This window comes from Coffea arabica, chromosome 8e (genome assembly GCF_036785885.1).
Source record: "Coffea arabica cultivar ET-39 chromosome 8e, Coffea Arabica ET-39 HiFi, whole genome shotgun sequence".
Lineage (NCBI taxonomy): Eukaryota > Viridiplantae > Streptophyta > Magnoliopsida > Gentianales > Rubiaceae > Coffea > Coffea arabica.
Genome location: NC_092324.1, coordinates 12,695,024 through 12,713,570, shown reverse-complemented (window position 1 = coordinate 12,713,570; position 18,547 = coordinate 12,695,024). Strand labels below are relative to the sequence as shown.

General features: G+C 34.3%; 1 protein-coding gene across 2 annotated transcripts in view; it reads left to right on the top strand.

The window, feature by feature from the left end:
- The window catches only part of LOC113706697 (uncharacterized), a 33,657-nt gene that overhangs the window by 10,874 nt on the left and 4,236 nt on the right, over positions 1–18,547 (top strand). Inside the window, exons 1-4 of one of the 2 annotated variants that reach the window (XM_072061260.1) lie at positions 13,619–14,072; positions 15,037–15,240; positions 15,775–15,832; positions 16,008–16,070. In XM_072061260.1, the coding sequence (XP_071917361.1) occupies positions 13,741–14,072; positions 15,037–15,240; positions 15,775–15,832; positions 16,008–16,070 (657 nt within the window). In that variant the 5' untranslated portion in view covers positions 13,619–13,740. Of the gene's footprint in view, positions 1–13,618; positions 14,073–15,036; positions 15,241–15,774; positions 15,833–16,007; positions 16,071–18,547 lie in introns of those variants that run through there. The other variant, XM_072061259.1, reaches the window with a different exon arrangement.

Here is an 18,547-nt window from a genome sequence, read left to right as displayed (position 1 = left end):
ATTTTAGGCTGTTGTTTTAGATTGTATATTGAAATTGTGTGCAAGATGCTAAGGCACTTCTAACCTGCAACCTCTAAATTATTTGCTAAATCAATTAAAGAAAAAAAATAAACAAGCAAAAAAAAATATAGAGTGCAATACCGTATATAAACAAGATTATGCAATACAATATTTATACAATAAGATAAAAGATAAAGCAAATTATAAACTCAGAAGTTACAAACAAACGTGCAAAAAAAAAAAAAAAAAAAGAAATAGGAAGGAAATATTTACATCTTCTTCCCCCACAGCCGGTGCAGTCTCCATCCCTCGTCTGCCCACAATTCAATGACAACTTCAGAAATGTGTGCAATGTTTCTATAATCTTTAGTCTCTTCATTTAGATTCTCTAACTTCTCCATCAGTTGAGAACTCAACTCAGACAAATACAGCTTTCGAAGATTCCTTAACTGTTGAATATCCAAAGGTAACTCCTCTAGCAATGGAAGTCTATCCAGACTAAGTTCTTGGAGACCGGGTAATGCACCCTCCTCCACTTTCAGCCATTTTAACTTCTCTAATTTCTCTAGGTACAATTTCTTTAACTTCAGGAATCCTCCAGCCTTGAAACACAACCCCTCTCCTTGGTAAGATCCACAAAATTGAATAGTAACCAAATTTGGCAAATGGTGGAGGGGTTCAAGCGGATCCTCTTCAACCCTTAAACGGCTCCAACACAAAACTATTCTTACCAAGCTTTGAAGATGAGCTATCCATTTCGGCATCTTTTCTAAGCGCCCATGCAATATTAGCATACGAAGAGATTGGAGAAATGTAGAAGGCATTGAAGATGAAAGAGAATGTTGTTGTTGATCATGATGATTCAGATCCATTACCTCATAATCACCACCTTCATTTCTAATTGAAGCAATGTTTAATTCCCAAAGTCTAGTGAGGGTGGCAAGGGAGGAGCAGAGCACCTTTCCATCTTCTCTTCTCAGATTTGAAATCCCTAATCGTTTTAACTGAGTCAATGCTCCTATCTCTTTAACTATTACGGATCCGCTACTCGCATCTATGGTTGTTAATGATTGTAGTGCAAGAAGCCCTCCCAATTTTGATGGAGCTTTAAACCCATGATATCCATAACTTTCATCAGAAACATCAACTTTTTTTAATACCATAAGATGCTCAAGCTTTTGTAGCTTCAGAATTTCCACGGGTAATTCCTTGACATGAGTTTCACGCAAACCCAAATACTCCAAATTTCGAAGCTTTCCTATGAAATTGGGGACTGCTTTAACCCCTGTCCTACATAGGTTCAGATGCCTGAGATGATACAAGTTGAAAACCTCATTTGGGATTTTCTCCAATGTCTCTTCATCACTCAAATCCAAAACCTTTAACAATCTGCTACTCTTCAAAACTTCAGATAACAAGGTTCTGGATATTAGTGGATTCATGGATTCAATCGTAATAAAGGATCGAAGGTGGTTAAAGCTATAACATTGGCTTTCTTGGTGCTGCTCGGTGTTGTTGTTGCTGCTACTATGGACTACCAAACGACGTACCTTCTCAGATAGCCACTTTGTGCATTGTCCAGTAGTAATTGCGATCATATTTTGTTCCCTTGCCTTGGAAAGAACAACTTCTCGCACTAGATCATGGATTCGACAAGCGTAGGGGATTCCTTCATAAAAAATTTGGGTCACTTGAATTAGGCTCCTATTGACCAGTTCTCTGAGGTAATCGAAGCCTATATCTCTCGTTGTCATTCCTTCTCTCTTACCTACAAATCTTTCAGCTGACCATAATTGAACAAGTCTATGACAACCAATTTCATAATCCTCTGGGTAAATGCTTAAATACAACAAACAGGTCTTAAGATGGCAAGGTAGATCATTGTAACTGAGAGAAAGTATCTTTCTGACCCTGTCCAGCATACCAGAGCCTTCTAATTCACCCACAAGGCTGCGTCGAACCATCTCCCACCATTCCTCTGCAATATTCAAGTCTTTCAAAGCCAAAAGCCCACTGATTGCAAGAACCGCAAGGGGCAATCCCTCACATTTCCCCAATATACCTTTTGCAACGTCTGTTAGATGGGCAGGACAACCATTTCCTTTGAAGATCTTGCTGCAAAATAGGGTCCATGAATCCTCGAAAGACAGGGGCGCCATTTTGAAGACATAATCTTGAGATTTGTTGCAAGATGCAGAGGCTACATCGGCTTTTCGTGTTGTTAGCATGACGCGATTGCCATAGCCATTTTCGGGCAGTGCAAATCTAATCGCATTCCAGAATTCCACATCCCATACATCATCAAACACAATTGCATACCTTCCAGCTTGTTGAAGAAAATCTTTAACACATAGTTTCAGCTGAAATGCAGTCATTGCCTCAATCGATTTCGGAACTGGTTTCTTCAAATCATTGTGTAACTGCCGAGTCAAGTCTTTCAGGAGCTCCTGGAAGTTGCATGGTTGAGAGACAGTTACAAAGGCACGAACTGGGAAATGCCTTCTAATATCTAAATCTTCGTGGACTTTTTTGACTAAGGTAGTTTTACCGAGTCCTCCCATGCCAACCACAGAAACAACTTTGAGTTGGGAATCATCCCCCTCGAGTAGTTGAGAAATTAGCTGTTGTTTGGGGTGGTCAATGCCAACTAGTTCAGCTTCTTCCACGAGAAGTGCATCATCCCTGCTATAGCGCCATGTTGTGTTGTTAACAGCAGCAAGAGACTCCGCCGCTTGGGTAGTACCGCCGAATTCTGATTGGTATCTCTGATGCCCTTCAGATATATTCTTTACTCTGGCCTTGATGCTCTGTATTTGCTCAGCAACCTTACGACGAGCTCGCAAAGTCTTCACGGAGTTGAAAATTTTCCTAACAGAGCCATAGAACCCTGTTGCATGATGGTGAGCAAAGCGAGCTACGAATTCATCAAGAACATCTTCAGTGTCATAAGCTGCTTCTCGTACTTGCTTGATCCATTCTTGCATCCTGGGATCTGCATCTTCTTCCTTTGTTTCTGCCACTCCCAGGAAAGATCTCATGTGCCCCAACTCATCGCTGATGAGTTGAACCTCTTGGCGAAGCCCTCCCAATAATCTGCCCTCTTCAAGCAGAAAAATTGAGAGCTGATCTAACACAAAAGAGAGAACTGTTTCTGCCATTTTCAGCCCTTTTCTTTAACTTGGGAATATCAGGAAAGGAAGAGAGGCTGCTTGACCTTGTACAGAGAAGGAAGAAATTAGAGTTGGTCATCGGTTCGTAATATGATGAACTTAATAATGTGTGATTCAGTACTATTGGTCAACAAATCAAACCCGCGTTCAGATCTATTAATATAATATAAAAGGTGTGGGGCTGAACTTACAGGTTCCGGGGCTGAAACGGTTGAGAAGCAACAGTTTTTTGAGACTATATGTATTTTACGCACGATATAATTCTATTTAATCATGATATAACTTACTTTTAATAATACATGATTCTAAAATAAAATTTTATGAGTTTCATATATATTATTAAAGATGTGGTATAAAATAAAATCTAAACCTTACCATTTTTTTTTTTTTTTATCAAATCTTGGCCGTAGCAACCGTCCGTGCCCATCCGAACTTACAAGTCGTTGATCCTGCAAAGACTTCCAGACATATTCACATGTGAATCTGTCCTTTGCTGATTTAATTTGTGGGACACTTGTGTTACATATTATCGTGATGACTCTAAAAGAACATTTATTTTTATTAATTGCTCTTAAACATGTTTTACAATTACTTATTTATCTTAAATATATTACACTACAAAACATGCTACAGTGAATAATACACAAGTTTTTCTAAGTAATATTCTATCCATGCAATCCCAACTAAAAAACAAAAAAGGAATTCTTTTATTGGCTTTTGCTGTTATTACCTTTTTGCAGATTCCTATATCAAAACAGTTACTTTAGTTAAATATTTAAAATTCACCGGTGAAACTTGTTGCTAGTCATAACTTGGATGTCAATTACTCGAGCTACTTGAATCCTGCGACAACTAAAACCATATTCTTTAATTCTTTTGTAAGAGTTTGTCATCTTGATCCTGTTACTACAGAAGAATTGTCAAAATCGTGTGAAAAAGTTAAGGATGAAATGCTTAGAAAATATATATCGTAATCACTAATCAGAAGAAAGAAATCGGTGGGAAAATGAAGCCATAATCGTCCAAAAAGGAAGAAAAAAACTAAAGCAATAGGATGGAAATTTAAAGAAAAAGCCAAACGGCGATTTGATTTTGAAAGACGAAGCTGCCTTACCGACAAAAGAAGCTGCCTAAAATGCAAAAATGAGGAAATTATCATGAAGACTTTTTTAGTCAGTGGAGTCTTCACTCTTCAGGGATATTTAATTGACTGTGGGTTCTTCGAACGGATAAAGGAGCAGCCATTGCACCATCTTGCAAAAGGAAGATTGTTTATATTTATATGCCTTGTGTTTATTTGTGTGTGTCTCTGTGTGTGTGTCAATGTGCATTTTATTTTAAATTACTGTAATTTTGGGTTAATATTTGCCATGAGGGTTTGGAATGATAAATCACGCCAACTAAAGAAAGTCAAAAGTCATTTTTTCACTTTGTTTTTTTAGGGGCACACATTAATAATTTAATATTGTTGGCCATTATTTTCTAAATATATAGAGTCTAAGCAGTTTTTAGTCTTACCAATATTTATAAGTTGATTAGCTCCACAAATTTTTGGGTGCATTTGTGATTTCAAGGACATTAATAAAATTCTAATCCATATCTTTATTTCTTAAAAGCAACCAAAAACTAGAAAAAAAATACCATGAGAAAAATAATACAAACTGGAAGGGGATAGTTGACAAGTGTCGGCCCTATGTAATAATAAAAATCTATTCTAATAAAAGTACAGATTTTGTATATAGTGGTGAGTAGGGTTGAATTCACAGAGATTGGAAAAATTTTGTTTCTTTTAGAATCTAGAGTACGGGAGGTGTTTAAAAAAAGAGAATAATTAAACAGCTCAAATAAAGAAAATTACTAAATTTTTCTTTAGTATATAGAGTCTAAGCAGTTTTTAGTCTTACCAATATTTATAAGATGATAAGTTCCACAAATTTTTGAGTGCATTTGTGATTTCAAGGACCTTAATAAAATGGGAAAAGAGTCCCAATGGCCCTCCAACTCTTTTCCAAGTAAAGTTTTAGCCCTCCAACAATTAATAGTAAAAGTTTGGCCCTCAATCTAATAAAATAGCATATTTGTGGTCCTTCTGTCAAATCCAATAGTTAAAATTAACGGAAAGCATCATCTCGTGAGACGCGCAGCTAAATATCAAGGGCATTATAGTCTCTTTCCTGGACAGAGTAAAAGCATTTTCACCACTGATTTTCGCTCCAACAATTTCCACTCCTTTTCCCTCCAACATTTTCACCACTGATATGATCCACCACCGGTGAGTGAGTTTGCACCACAGGCAGCGAAAGCAGAGACGCCTCTCGCCGATCCACTGAATCAAGAAGAGACACACGTTTCTTGCTTCGACAAGGTGTTCAGGCCACCGGAAAGGGGAGAAGATCACACAATCCTGCAAGCAGTGTGCAGCATCGATATGCTAATTCTGTTCGCGGCTAAAGACAGAAACAAATCCAGTGCTGACTTGAGGCAAAATTGGTAATCGATTTAACGGCAATTGATAATTTGGGCCAAATTGGTAAATCCTTGGGCTTTCCCAAGAAGAGCATTGCCACATTCGTGTCACTAGTAAGCATATGGTCCTATTTAGGACATGTGGCCGCCGGCTTTGCTTCTGAAATCCTACTGGCCAAGTATAAGTTTCCACATCCCCTGATGCTAACGATGGTACTTCTCGTCTCCTGCGCCGGCCATCTCCAAAGGGTCAAGAGGGTTCTCAAATCGACCACGGAGGCGGTGGGGGTAGATGTAGATGAGGAGAGGAGGAGGAGGGATGGAGTGATTTTTTCTTGGATTGGATGATTGTCGAGGAGAGATTGGGCAAGATATATGCCATCCCAGGAGTTCCCGAGTAAGTAGCAATTTGTGTTCTTCTTTTATTTGGCAGAATTTGTGTTCTTCTTCAGAGACTATAATACCCTTGATATTTGATCGCGCGTCTTACGAGATGATGCTTCCTGTTAATTTTAACTACGGGATTTGACAGAAGGGTCACAAATATGCTATTTTATTAGATCGAGGGCCAAACTTTTACCGTTAATTATTGGAGGGTTAAAACTTTATCTAGGAAAGAGTTGGAGGGTCATTGGAACTCTTTTCCCTAATAAAATTCTAATCCATATCTTTATTTCTTAAAAGCAACCAGAAACTAGAAAAAAATACTGTGAGAAAAATAAGACAAACTGGAAGAGGATAGTATTTTAGGGATTATCAAGAACTGCATTGTCAAAAGAAAACACAGGAAAAGTGTAAAAAAAAAAAGAAAAAAAAATAGAGCAGTAGTTCAAATAGGATAATCATAAAGCACAAATAAGTTATTATAACCTTTTTTTGGTTTATCCTGTTAAAGGGACATACTCTTTTTTTTCTGTCAATAGCAGCTCATATAAATGATTATGCTCTTTTTTTTTTCTTTCTGAAAAGTGGGGAAGATAGAGGCAAAAATTACCATACCCTTTTCTGAAGTAATGATCTTGTCACTTGACAAATCGAGTTTGTGGCAGTATTTTTCACCTGCTACGGTATGTTCTTTAAAAAGCAACATTTAATTTGGCATGTGATTAAAGTTAGTAGGAAAAACAGGAAAAATCACATGGTCACCTACTAAAGTATTTTTAATACTAGCCCAAAAGATTTATTAAGAATGTGAGCATTAGTTGTGTTTCACTTTTTTTAAGACATTTCTTTTTTCCATTCTTCTTCAGTTTCCAAGAAGTTTGCCAACAAATAGCATCAAATTCACTTAATTTTCCTAAAGTCCTATTTAGTCTGCCATACTATTTTTCATTAACGAAGTGACAAAAGTTCCCCACTAATTGCAATGTGCTGCTCGTGTTTTATAAGTTCCCAGTTTTTTAACCACTAACTAGACGGAATGGTTCAATTAAATAGCTTTAAATTTTTAGTGGGTCAATCCATACGAAAAAGATGGTATAGCAAATTTCCTAAACTTTAGAATTTTGATTTTACAAGACATTTGTGTGTGTGTGTTTTTGTTTAACTACTGTAATTTTGTGTTAATGTGCCACGATGATTTACAATTTTAAATCAGGCCAACTAAAGAATTCAAAGTCATAACTGATAAGTTACTTGCGATTTGATTTTTACTTTTTAAACTCACCAGTACCATCCTCTTTTAGTTGTGATAGATGTTCATGCAGATTTTTAAAATTTTGAATATTACAAGGTAAGACAGTAGTAACATTATGAATCCTGGTCCTAATAGTTTGTGGTTGAAAAGCGTGCAGAGAAGGGAGAAAGTATAAAACAGAAAAGGTGAGATAGTAAAAATTTGACTTTACATTTGTGTATTTGATTTTCAAATTTACAAGGGTAATTTTACAATTATGATCCTTTTATAAAATAGCAATTTTACTTGGCTTCGAGTCCCCATCAGTTTTGGCTCAACCAGTACGTGGTGCAAAATTTTTTATCAACAGAGCAAAACCATGACTTCCTAGCAAGGTCCTACTTCACTTTGGTTCCTTTTTGATGACCCGTTCCTTTTTGATGACATATGGGTCCATAATCTTTAAAAAAGAGAGAGTAAACCAAGGCAAAAGATGGAATCTTAAAAAGAAAAAGCCAAACGATGACTTGATTTTGAAAGAAGATGCCTAGGCTACGACTGAAGCTAAAATGCAAAATCATGGAAATTATATATTTGGAAGATTGTGTCACTCTTCAGCAACTTCCAATTGATTGTAGGCACTTCAACCGCATAAAGGAATAGCTACTGCGCCATCTTGCAAAAGTAAATAAATAAACGAAGAACTGAAGATTTTAAACATGCCTTGTGTGTGTGATTGCATGGTTATTTTTAGCTACTGAAATTTTGGGTTACTATTTTATAACACGATACATTATGTCAACTAAAGAAAGCTAAAAAGTTACGAGTACTGTTTTTTTTTTCCTTTGAACGGGAGACTTCAGCCTTACAATGGGGAAGAAAAAAATGAAGGACTTGATAGTCGAACGTCTGATCTTATAGTCATCTGACTAAAGTATCTCTGATACTAGCTCAAAAGATTTGAGAATGTCAGCAGTAGTTGTGTTAAACGTTTTCTACGACATTTCTTTTTTCTATTCTTCTTTAGTTTCCAAGAAGTTTTCCAACAAATTGTATCAAGATTCACTTAATTTTACTAAACTCCCATTTAATCCGCCATACTATTTACCATTAACAAAGTGGCGAAAGTTCCCCACTAATTCCGAAAGTTCCATATATTTGAATCAGTAACTAGGCAGAATGGTTCAATTAATTAGTTTTAAAAGTTTAGTGGATCAATCGATACGAAAAAGATAGCATAGTGGAATTCTGAAGTATTCTAACATTATCATTGTATCATTATCCTAAACTTTAGGAATTTTGATTTTATAAGACATTTGTGTGCTTTTTTAAGATCTCAAGTTTATGCTTTAAAAAAAAAAGATCTCAAGTGTTACGGTCTCGGAGAATAAAAAATCGAATTCACATTTGTGATTGTGCTTTTCAGAACTAAAGTGATTATGATACTACTTATGATCCTTTTCTGAAATAGAAAAGAATTTTAGGTAGTGTCATAATCCCCTTTGTGTTGAAAATCACAAACCTATGTTTCTGTTGATGTTTGAAAAACGAGGAAGGCCCCAACATTTTTTCTAAGTGATGAACAAGAAAGTTTTTAATGAGCTTTGATGAACAGATATAATATTCATAAATGATATCCGCATAACTCAAAACTACCTTCACCCGTTGGCCCACCACCCGCCAAACTAAAATTAGTGTCCCTATTTCACTTCTCATTTTGTTTTCACGGACTGTTAATTTTTCTTTTTTGTTTCTCATTTCAAGTTTCTGAACCAAGACAATGTCATGAATTATAACTCTATCAACTTTTCATGATTCATTGCAGAAAGAAAACTTCTAAAAGATTTTCTAAAAAAAAAAAAACCATTACTAAGATAAGGTATGAGAATAATACAAAGCGTTTTACGTACAGAAATTACTCTTCAAAATGTACAGTACAAAATTCAGTTGAAACGTACAAGTTTTACAATGTTACGCATAAAAAGTTATCCAAGAATAATACAAACATGGTTGAAAGTTATAAAATAAAAAATACGAGTGTCTACCATGACTTTTATATGTTAGGTTGCATTAATTTGTATTTCTAACCGAAGAGATCTTAATCTAGTAGTTAAGGTTGAGACTCTAGGAATTAGAAGTCCTGAATTTCAATCCTCCTTCCCTCCTTTCCACTTCTCCCTTACTAGAATTTCAAAAAAAATTTAATTCTTTCTAACATTAGGTTATGCTTGTATGATACAAAAAATGAGTTGTATCTTTTGCTACAAGATATTCATTTTATCAAATTGTGGATATTATGTTCATTATTTGAAAAAAAAAATGATATAAGACTTTGTTATTTTTTTTGCATAACTCACAAGTTACATGTTTATCTGAATACAAATTATGAAAATTTGTCATAAATTTCAATATATTTGTTAATAATACGTAATATAAGAGTCTTTTTGAATTTTAAACTGATATTTTCCATCTTTTGCACAAATAGAGGTGGCAAGAAAATGATGTACTATAAGCGAAAACTGTTTTAGCCCTTTAATGAAATAAAAGCTAGTGATGGCTTTCGTTTTGTCCTAAAGAAGCAATAAAGCACAAGAGTGATACACAATTAATCTGTTCTTTCATTTTTTTTTAATGCTTTACAAGAAACAGGAATCAATTCAACCATGTTCCCTGCAGACCTTGAAATTATTATTTTTGAAACTTTTATTGAATCCATTCCAAGTTCCACAATTACCAAATATAAGGCATCTTTGCAAACCAAGGCAAGAATTCAACTAGTGATAAAAATATCCTTGTTACAAAACTTACTATTTTAAAGCAAAACTTTTGACTTCATTTGACTAATCTTTCTACTTTTTTGGTAAAACTTACGACATCATCATCAAACCTTACTAACTTTCAAGCAAAACTTACTATTTTTATACATAACTTACTAATTTCTTCAAGCAAAACTTATGACTTAATTAACAAACTTTACTCCATTTTTAGCAAAATTTTTAGTATGTTTCTAACTAATTTTACAATTTTTTAGTACTAAACTTACTGCATTATTAATGAACCTTACTAATTTTCAAGCGTAACTTACCCATTTTTTTTTACACAAAACTCACTTCTATTACAAGTGAACTTATGATTTCATTAAGAAATCTAACCACATATTTAGCAAAATTAGTTTATTGAAATATTTTACTAATTTTGTGGCAAAACTTAAGAGAACACAACAAGTTTTTTAAGTTTCTTGTGAAATATGCAACTTTAATTTTACAACATAAAATGATACTTGACTTAAAAGCTTTGCTAAATTGCAGCAAAACATATAACATTTTTTTAGGAATAATATTATTAACTTCCCTTCCAGTTTTCCATAATATCAAAATGAATATATTAAGCCTCACTTGAGACTTAATTCCCATGTCAAACAAATGGAGCTGAAAAACTTAAAGAAAAAGAATAGATGCTAGTGACATTAAAGAAAATCTCAGGGGAATTTTTTTTGATGTTAACCCTTTTTAAGCAAAACTTATCTATTTCATTGAAAAATCACCGCATTCCAAGCAAAACTTGCTTCGTTCAAAGAAAATTGTTAAATCTTCATTAGTTATAAATTTACTGGTGTAGATGTAAATTTACTAAGAAAATGGTATATTTTGTAATAGAAAAAGACTTTGCAATAAAAATAATAATTTTTAGAGAAAAATGATATACCTAAGGGCTAGTTTAATGAGAACACTCAAGGCATTGGTTAAGTAGAGATGAATAGTTAGTAGTTTGTGAAAATGAAGATTTATTTTTTAAAAAAAGTATTCAAATGTAAAGAGATAATGAATGTGAATATATAACCCACGGATGGAAAAGTTAGTGCACTAACTAAGCTGATGATGAAAAATCTTTTTTGGAATAAAAAAACAATTTTTGCTAGTCGTATATATATGTTTCTGCCAGGTAAGATTATGTTTAAAAAAGTACTAAAACTGCTTAAGGAAATTTGAATGTCACTGATTAACATAATAGTACATTTTACTCAAAACTTTATTTGTCAAAAAGTACTAAAAGTCGTTGAAGAAGTTGTAAGTTTGACTAAAAGAATTAAATTACTTAAGAACTGGTACATTTTATTTGGTATGCTTTCTTTTTTAACTTGTGGTAACTTTTATAATTACTGAACTTTATCGATTCAAGAGTAAAACTAACTAATTTTGATGGTAAACTTACAAAACTAATAGATTCACTTTGATGATTGGTCACAACAGGTGGTTACAGAAAAGCACCAAGCTGATAACCACATATGACAAGCTTCAGCAGTACGTCATATCAATGAAACAACAATTTTTACAAAAGAAAATGTAGTAAGATTTTTTAATGAAGTTACAAGTTTTTGCTTAAAATAGTATTGACTTTTGTGCAAAGTTGCTTGAGCTTAGTTTTGTTAAAAAATAGTAGTGAGTTTTGTTAACAATATAGTAAGTTTTACTAAAATATGGTAAGTTATACCAATGGCCATTTATATCATTTAGTAAAATAGTAGGTTTTGGAGAAAAAGTAGTAAGTTTTAATTAAAAACTTAGATTGTTATTTAAAATGTAAATTACAAAAATTATGAAATCAGTAAATTTTGAACAAAAAGTTGTAAGGTTTAGTTAGAAACTTAATTACCAAAAAATAGTAAGATTTTTTAATGAAATCATAAGTTGTGCTTGACAAAAATAGTAAATTTTGTATAAAATAAAGTGTTAGTTTTGCCTGAAAGTTCGTAAGATTGATTAATAATGTAGTGAGTTTAGTATAAAAGTGGTAAGGTTTTGAAAATATTCATAAGCTTCGATTGAATAAAGTAGTAAGTTTTATATAGGAAATGGTAAGTTTTGGAGAAAAAGTGTTATGTTAAAATTTTAGTAACTTTTGTTATTTAAAAGTAATTTACATGAATCGCAAAACATACTTGACTTACACAAGAAAACAAACTTACTATTATTTGCAAAAAATTACCGCTGCAATTATGTACCCAATAAAACCTGTAATAGCAGGTTAAAACCTACACATGGCATCATTTAAGCCACTCATTTGTGGGAAAGATAATATTCATAAATAATATCCACATACTCATGGAAAAGATTTGGGACTTGTCTTGGAAGCATTAGGTTTTAAGTTCGGTGCTAACTATAGTGTTGTTGGTAAACTATCTGTAAAAATCCTTGTAAATTACATAGTTGTCGATGGCATACGCCTGGTAAAAATCATTACTAAAACATCTATTCAGAAGAATTGTCAAGGTCTTGTGAGAAAAATAAGGATGGAATAGGAGGAAATATTGTACTCGTAAGAGAGAAATTGCAGGAAAATTAATCGTAATTAAGGAGAGAACAAACTAAAGCAAAAGAATGGAATATTTAAAAGAAGAAGCTAGACGATGACTTGGTTTTAAAAGAGGATGCCTTGCTTACAACTCAAACTAGAATCCAAAATCATGGAAATTATTAGTGCTCTTCACTCTTCAATACCTTTCATTTGATCCTGGGTTCTTGAATCGAATAAAGGAATAGCTATCGGGCACGGGTCTAAACCCTTAGCGTGCAGCATGGGTCTTTTATTAGTGCTCTCTCTCTCTCTCTCTCTTTTGGGAAGAGAAGAGATTATTTTGAAAACTTATATAATTTAAAATACAAAATATTAACTTTCTCCAATTACAAAACAAATGGAAGGGAAATAAATAAATAAATAAATAAGAAACAAATAAGATGGAAGCGAAATATAAAACAAATAAATAAGAAACAAAAATACCAATTTTTTTTACTACAAATATCATTATAGGTTTTTAAATCAAAATTTTAATGGTATTTTTTAGTTCTTATTTATGTAGTTTTTATTTCAATTTCTTCTTTTTTAGTTTGGAGGGAAAAAAGAAGTAATAAAAGCATAAATTTGTCAATTTATTAGTTTCATTTTGACTTTTTACTATTAACCGTTGGTTTTAACAAAAAAATTAACGGTGCTATTTTAATCCAAACGATGAAGAGGTTGTATATAGATTATTAAACCATAGAGGGATTATGTGGTAAAGTATCATATCACAAGAGATTAAAAAGATAATTTACCCAATCTTAAATGTGAAGTATAGTTCATGTGCACCTTAAAATAGAGACACATCTAAATTTTACAATCAGTAGTCTCTTAATTGTACATGCATACATAAATGATTGCTACACTAATACAATACAAATGATTTTTGACCCAAAAAAAAAGACTCAAAGACACAAGTTGCATGTAAGGCCAAAAAAAGAGTGGAGAAATTAGACAATTACTCAATTATCAGCAAACAAATGCACAAAATCCAGTAAAACGGAGACTCGTAATCTAAATAGGAAATGTAGCTGACACAAAGGAGGCGCAATTAGAATGCCACGTACTGCCTCCCGCGCTTCACATTTTTAGCTCCAAATTTCCCCTCCCTCCCAACAGCCAACTAGAACCTCCGAGTGAAGAAGGCCGGCCATGGCCGCCGTGGCTAGCACCACTTCTATCCTCAACAACTTTCCAAGAATCAACAAATTTAAAGAAAGCCCTTTTCTCAATTATCTCTCCAGAGGGGTTTTCCCCACTGAGAATTGCGCGAGACCCTCAAAAATGACAATTTGCAGGTCCCAAATGAAAATGGTTAAACCCAATAGCTTCAACAACACTTCTTTTGTGAATCATAATGGTAGAATTTACAACAGGCTTGAGTCTTGTTTGGTCATTCCTCCTCCAAGAGGGAAAAAACCCAAAGCCATTATTAAATTTTTGGGAGGTGCTTTTGTTGGAGCTGTCCCTGAAGTTACTTACAGGTCAATCTACAATTTACTTATGTATATTCGCCTGTCGTTAATTTCTCTGTTTCAAACTTGACTATTATAGTTGATAATTTTCATGTCTTTCTTTCTCTCTCTTTTTTTTTTTTTTTTGCTATTTTGATGAAGTGCTGTTAGATTTCTGGGATGGAACATTTTAATTAATTTCTGGATTAATATATGTAGCTACTTGCTTGTCCAACTACAGTTTTAACACACTATATTAGATTAATCCTTGAGTTAATTCTTGAAACACAGAAACTAAAATAAATTTGCTTGCAGCGTTAAAATTTTTTTTTTGGAAGATTTTTCCTGTGGTTGAAGTAATTTTTTTTTTTTTTAAACTCGGGAAAAGAAGAAGGAAACATTGCGCTGGAAAAACAAGCTGGGAAGGGTGCCATCTCGTTTTAGAATGGATCTGAGCCGAGGAGTCAAGAATTCCACTTTGTCAAGAATCCCGTGCTTTTACACTGTCTGCCGACATAGAACAGACCGGACTCTAGGAGGGGTCAATACCTGTAGCAAATAAATCGGTGAGATAGGCAGACGGGGAGTGCGCAGCCGAACAAGTTTGATCGATTTTGCTGTTTTTGTCTTTCTGTGCAATAGTTTAGTCTGCCTTGATGAGTGGGAGAGGTAGCCGAATTAGGATATCACTACGGGCACCGACTTCGCAGGAAATTGCGATCCTTACGGGCTAATTGCCACGGTAGGAGGAGTAAAGGAGTAGCGGCGAAAGTACTTCGTTCATTCTTCTTTAGCAGCGGTTAGCAGACCCCGACATTGCTTGATAGGATCCAAAAAACTACTTGATTGAAATTCAAACTGTGATGACATTGCGCTGGTGATGTTTACTACAGAACAGAGGGTTGTTAATTCAATTTTTTCTACTGTAAACTAAAATGCTAATAGAGTCTTATGATCTGTTTTGTTTGATTAGTTGTTTTTGTTGTGGTGGCAGCTATTTGCTTGAGCAACTGGCAAATGAAGGCTATTTCATTATCTCGGTGCCATATAATGTGACGTTTGATCATGAAAAAGTTACTAGGGAGATTTATGAGAGGTTTCATGCTGGCTTTGATTTGATTTTGGGGTCTGAATTGCCAGAATATGGCCTTTCACCTGATGATATTGTTGATCTTCCACTTCACTCGGTTGGCCATAGGTGAGTGGAGGTTAATTGAGCATTAATGATCACAAATTAAACTTCATAAAGCCTTAATTGTGTTGTCTAATGTTAGTTTGTATGTTCAATGATATACTTTGTCCCGAGGATGTTAGGCATGTCCTCTTTTTTTCTTGAGGAATCTTTACATCAATGTGTATTGGAGCTGCTAACCTTCATAGCAACATTCATTTTATCATAGCAGAGGTTCAGTAAAGCTGTTTTGGAGCTGAACATGGGATAGTTGTCCAATGAATTGTTTTTTGAACGTAAGATGATCGAGTTAAGCTTGGATAGATTGGAGGAACTTGTGACTGATTGAATTGACAAAATGCTGGGAACGTTTACTTTGAAATGGTGAGGGTGATGAAGAATACTTCAAGGTTAAAAACCTCGCTAGTATTCCTAAGTTTCATTCCGATGAGACTTCGTTATAGATAACCATGCCTAAAATGCTATCTAATTTATCTAACTTTAATTTCATTCTTTTCACGTTACTATCTTTGACGTTATTTGGTTTAACTATAATTGCAGCAATGGTGCACTTCTACAAGTGCTTACTGGAAGTTATTTTTGTGAGAATATACCCAAGGTTCCTTCTTTCTTCCAAAGTTTCATAAGTGCTTAACCAAAATTGAACTTAATTAAGATAAGAAAAATATAGCTAAAAAGTTATGCTTTTGCAGCTTTAATGTGTGAAAATGCACCATAGTTCAGTGTTTAGTACTTTTTGACGTAATGAAGGTTATACTTGTCTCTCAATGAAGGCAAATGCAATAATATCATACAACAACAGGCCAGCGTCGGAGGCAGTACCATACTTTGAGCAGGTAATTCTGTTCCAATACTGATTTAAGGGGCTTAGCTGTCATCCTGACCATCCAAAAATTTAAAAAAAGGTGGTTTTAACCTTTTTTGCTGTTGAAGTTGAGCAATTAATCTTTATTAAATTTGATGTTTGCTATTTTTTATTTATTTCAATGCTAGAGGTCTTTCTTTATTTAAGTATTTACAGTACTTACCCTTATTCCTTCACACAAAAAAAAGAAGAAAGAAAATTGCCCTTTTTGCCCCCTTCATCTCTAACTGCCATAACTTGGGCTATTCATGCAATCCTCCTGCAGAAGGAAAAATTTGCAGTTTATGCTTTAGTTTCTTTCATTTTCCGAGTTCTGGCTTTTACTGGCTTCCAAGGAACATGGATGGGGATTTCCTTTTCTTATACAGTTGTGGCCATGAACTCTTGGAGGCCACCCTTCAAGAGCCCAAAAACCTTTGGGGATTACAATTCTTCCTGGCTGGCTCATGATGACTAAAGAGCTGTTATGTAATATGTGAAGCTGGGAATGGACTTCTATGGGTAGATTGAGTAGTTCAAGACAATGTTTAGTGAGTCAGGATGCATCTGTGTTATGCCACTTACTGAAATAGTCTGTATGAGTTCATGCATAGGATGGCAGCAACTCGTGAGTGTAGAAGTTGGTGTTGCACCTGCACCCTAGTTGAATCCTGCAAATTGATTTGTTTCAGTGGTATCTGACAAATTTGCTTAGATTTGGGTATTCTTTTATATATATATCATTTTTACTATGGATAATAAGATTAGTTTGTAAAATCATCCTTTTCGATTTGTATATAGGGCATTTTGTTTCCGTCTTAGTTCCGACCATGTGACATAAGAGCTGCTGCATACTATGCCAAGCAGGTAATGGTGCTCTAGGGTAGATCAAATAATCGTAGCCACGGCTTAGCTAGTGTGACACAGGACATGAAAGACATCAATATATTGAAGGAAAAAAAACTTCAGTTTCACAATCTTTTAGCTCTGGAATTGATTTAAGATTCAGATTGTGGTTCATTCGCCAATTTTCAGTGTGCAACTGTTGAGCTTGTTGTTGCAACTTTTGTTGGTAAGCAATTGGCTGCCTGATAATGATACTGTACTTGAAACTAGTAGTGGAAATCTAAGGGTAAAGCATGATTGGAAGTCCAATGGGCAGGCATGGGTGGACTTTTAAAGAACACCCATGGTTAGGAGTTCAATGGTCATCCTACATAGCTACTATTGTAGTGGACAACAATTGCCACAGACTCTACTCTTGAATGGCTGCTTTTTTTTACAAGAGAAAGCTTTTAGGTTGCTGTGTTAGACTCTTTGAATAGCTTGCATTAGTTTTTGTAAATGAGAGTGAGTTTGAATCAAGAAAGTTTCAGAACGAAACCCCTCTTAGTCTCTTACCTGTGAAGTCTTAGTAGTCATCTTTCCTTCCTTCCTTTCTTTTGCCCTTTACCTCTCCTTATCTCTATTTAACCTCTACTTCTTAAATCTAATTTCAGCTCAAATTTCACCAGGCAAACAGCCTATTCTTTCACTGCCTCTCTGAATCTTCACACCAATATATAGGGTAAATTTAAAAGAATCGTGGTTTCTATTGCGGATCTATGATAGCGATGCAACTGACTGATGTAGTTTGTCTGAGTTCATGAACAGGGAACTCTACGATTTGTGAGTGTAGATGCTGGTGAAGCGTTGCACTCTAAGCCCTCCCCCACCAGTGATGTAAAAGTCATGTCCTGTAGATATTTGACATTTATCCAGCTGCTGCCATTTCTGAGAGCATACTTGGTGGATGAAGGGCTCTTTAGCTACTAAGATTGCTTTCATTATCATGCCATGGCATGAGTTTATTACCTTTTTCAAGTGCAATTCTACTAATCCTTCAATAATCCTATGGATAATAACATCTTAGTTGTCAAAAGATGTATACATGACCCATTGTGTCGGATCACATTCCTATCATCCTCAAAATCTCCTTAATTGTCATGCTATGCCCTTTACATTGGAATATGTATAAGATGTAAAATGTTAAAACAAACATGAAAAAGCTAATGCATAAAGGAATGTAAATGTGCCATCACATCAATGTCGTACTATGACTGTCAATTAACAAAGAAAATTTTTTATAATATTTCAGATAGGATATGCTCATATAATGGATGGATTGTAAATAACTTATATTGCTTCAGCTATGCCATGAAGTTGATGTAAAGTGAAGATTTTTTTTTGGAAAGGAAATAATTGGTGACATTACAGGGAGCAAGAAAATGGGTAAACATATGAGTGAAACAGGACAAATGGTAACTGAAGGTAGCAACTCAGAAAATCAAGGGAAAAAAATGTGAAGTAGAAAGTGTAATATGCAGTTTAAAAATTAAAAGAGTATCCATAGTAGATTGCATATATTTGTGGAAATGGTATGTCTGTACATATTACTGACTTTGCACTTCATTTCTAGATCTTTCTGCT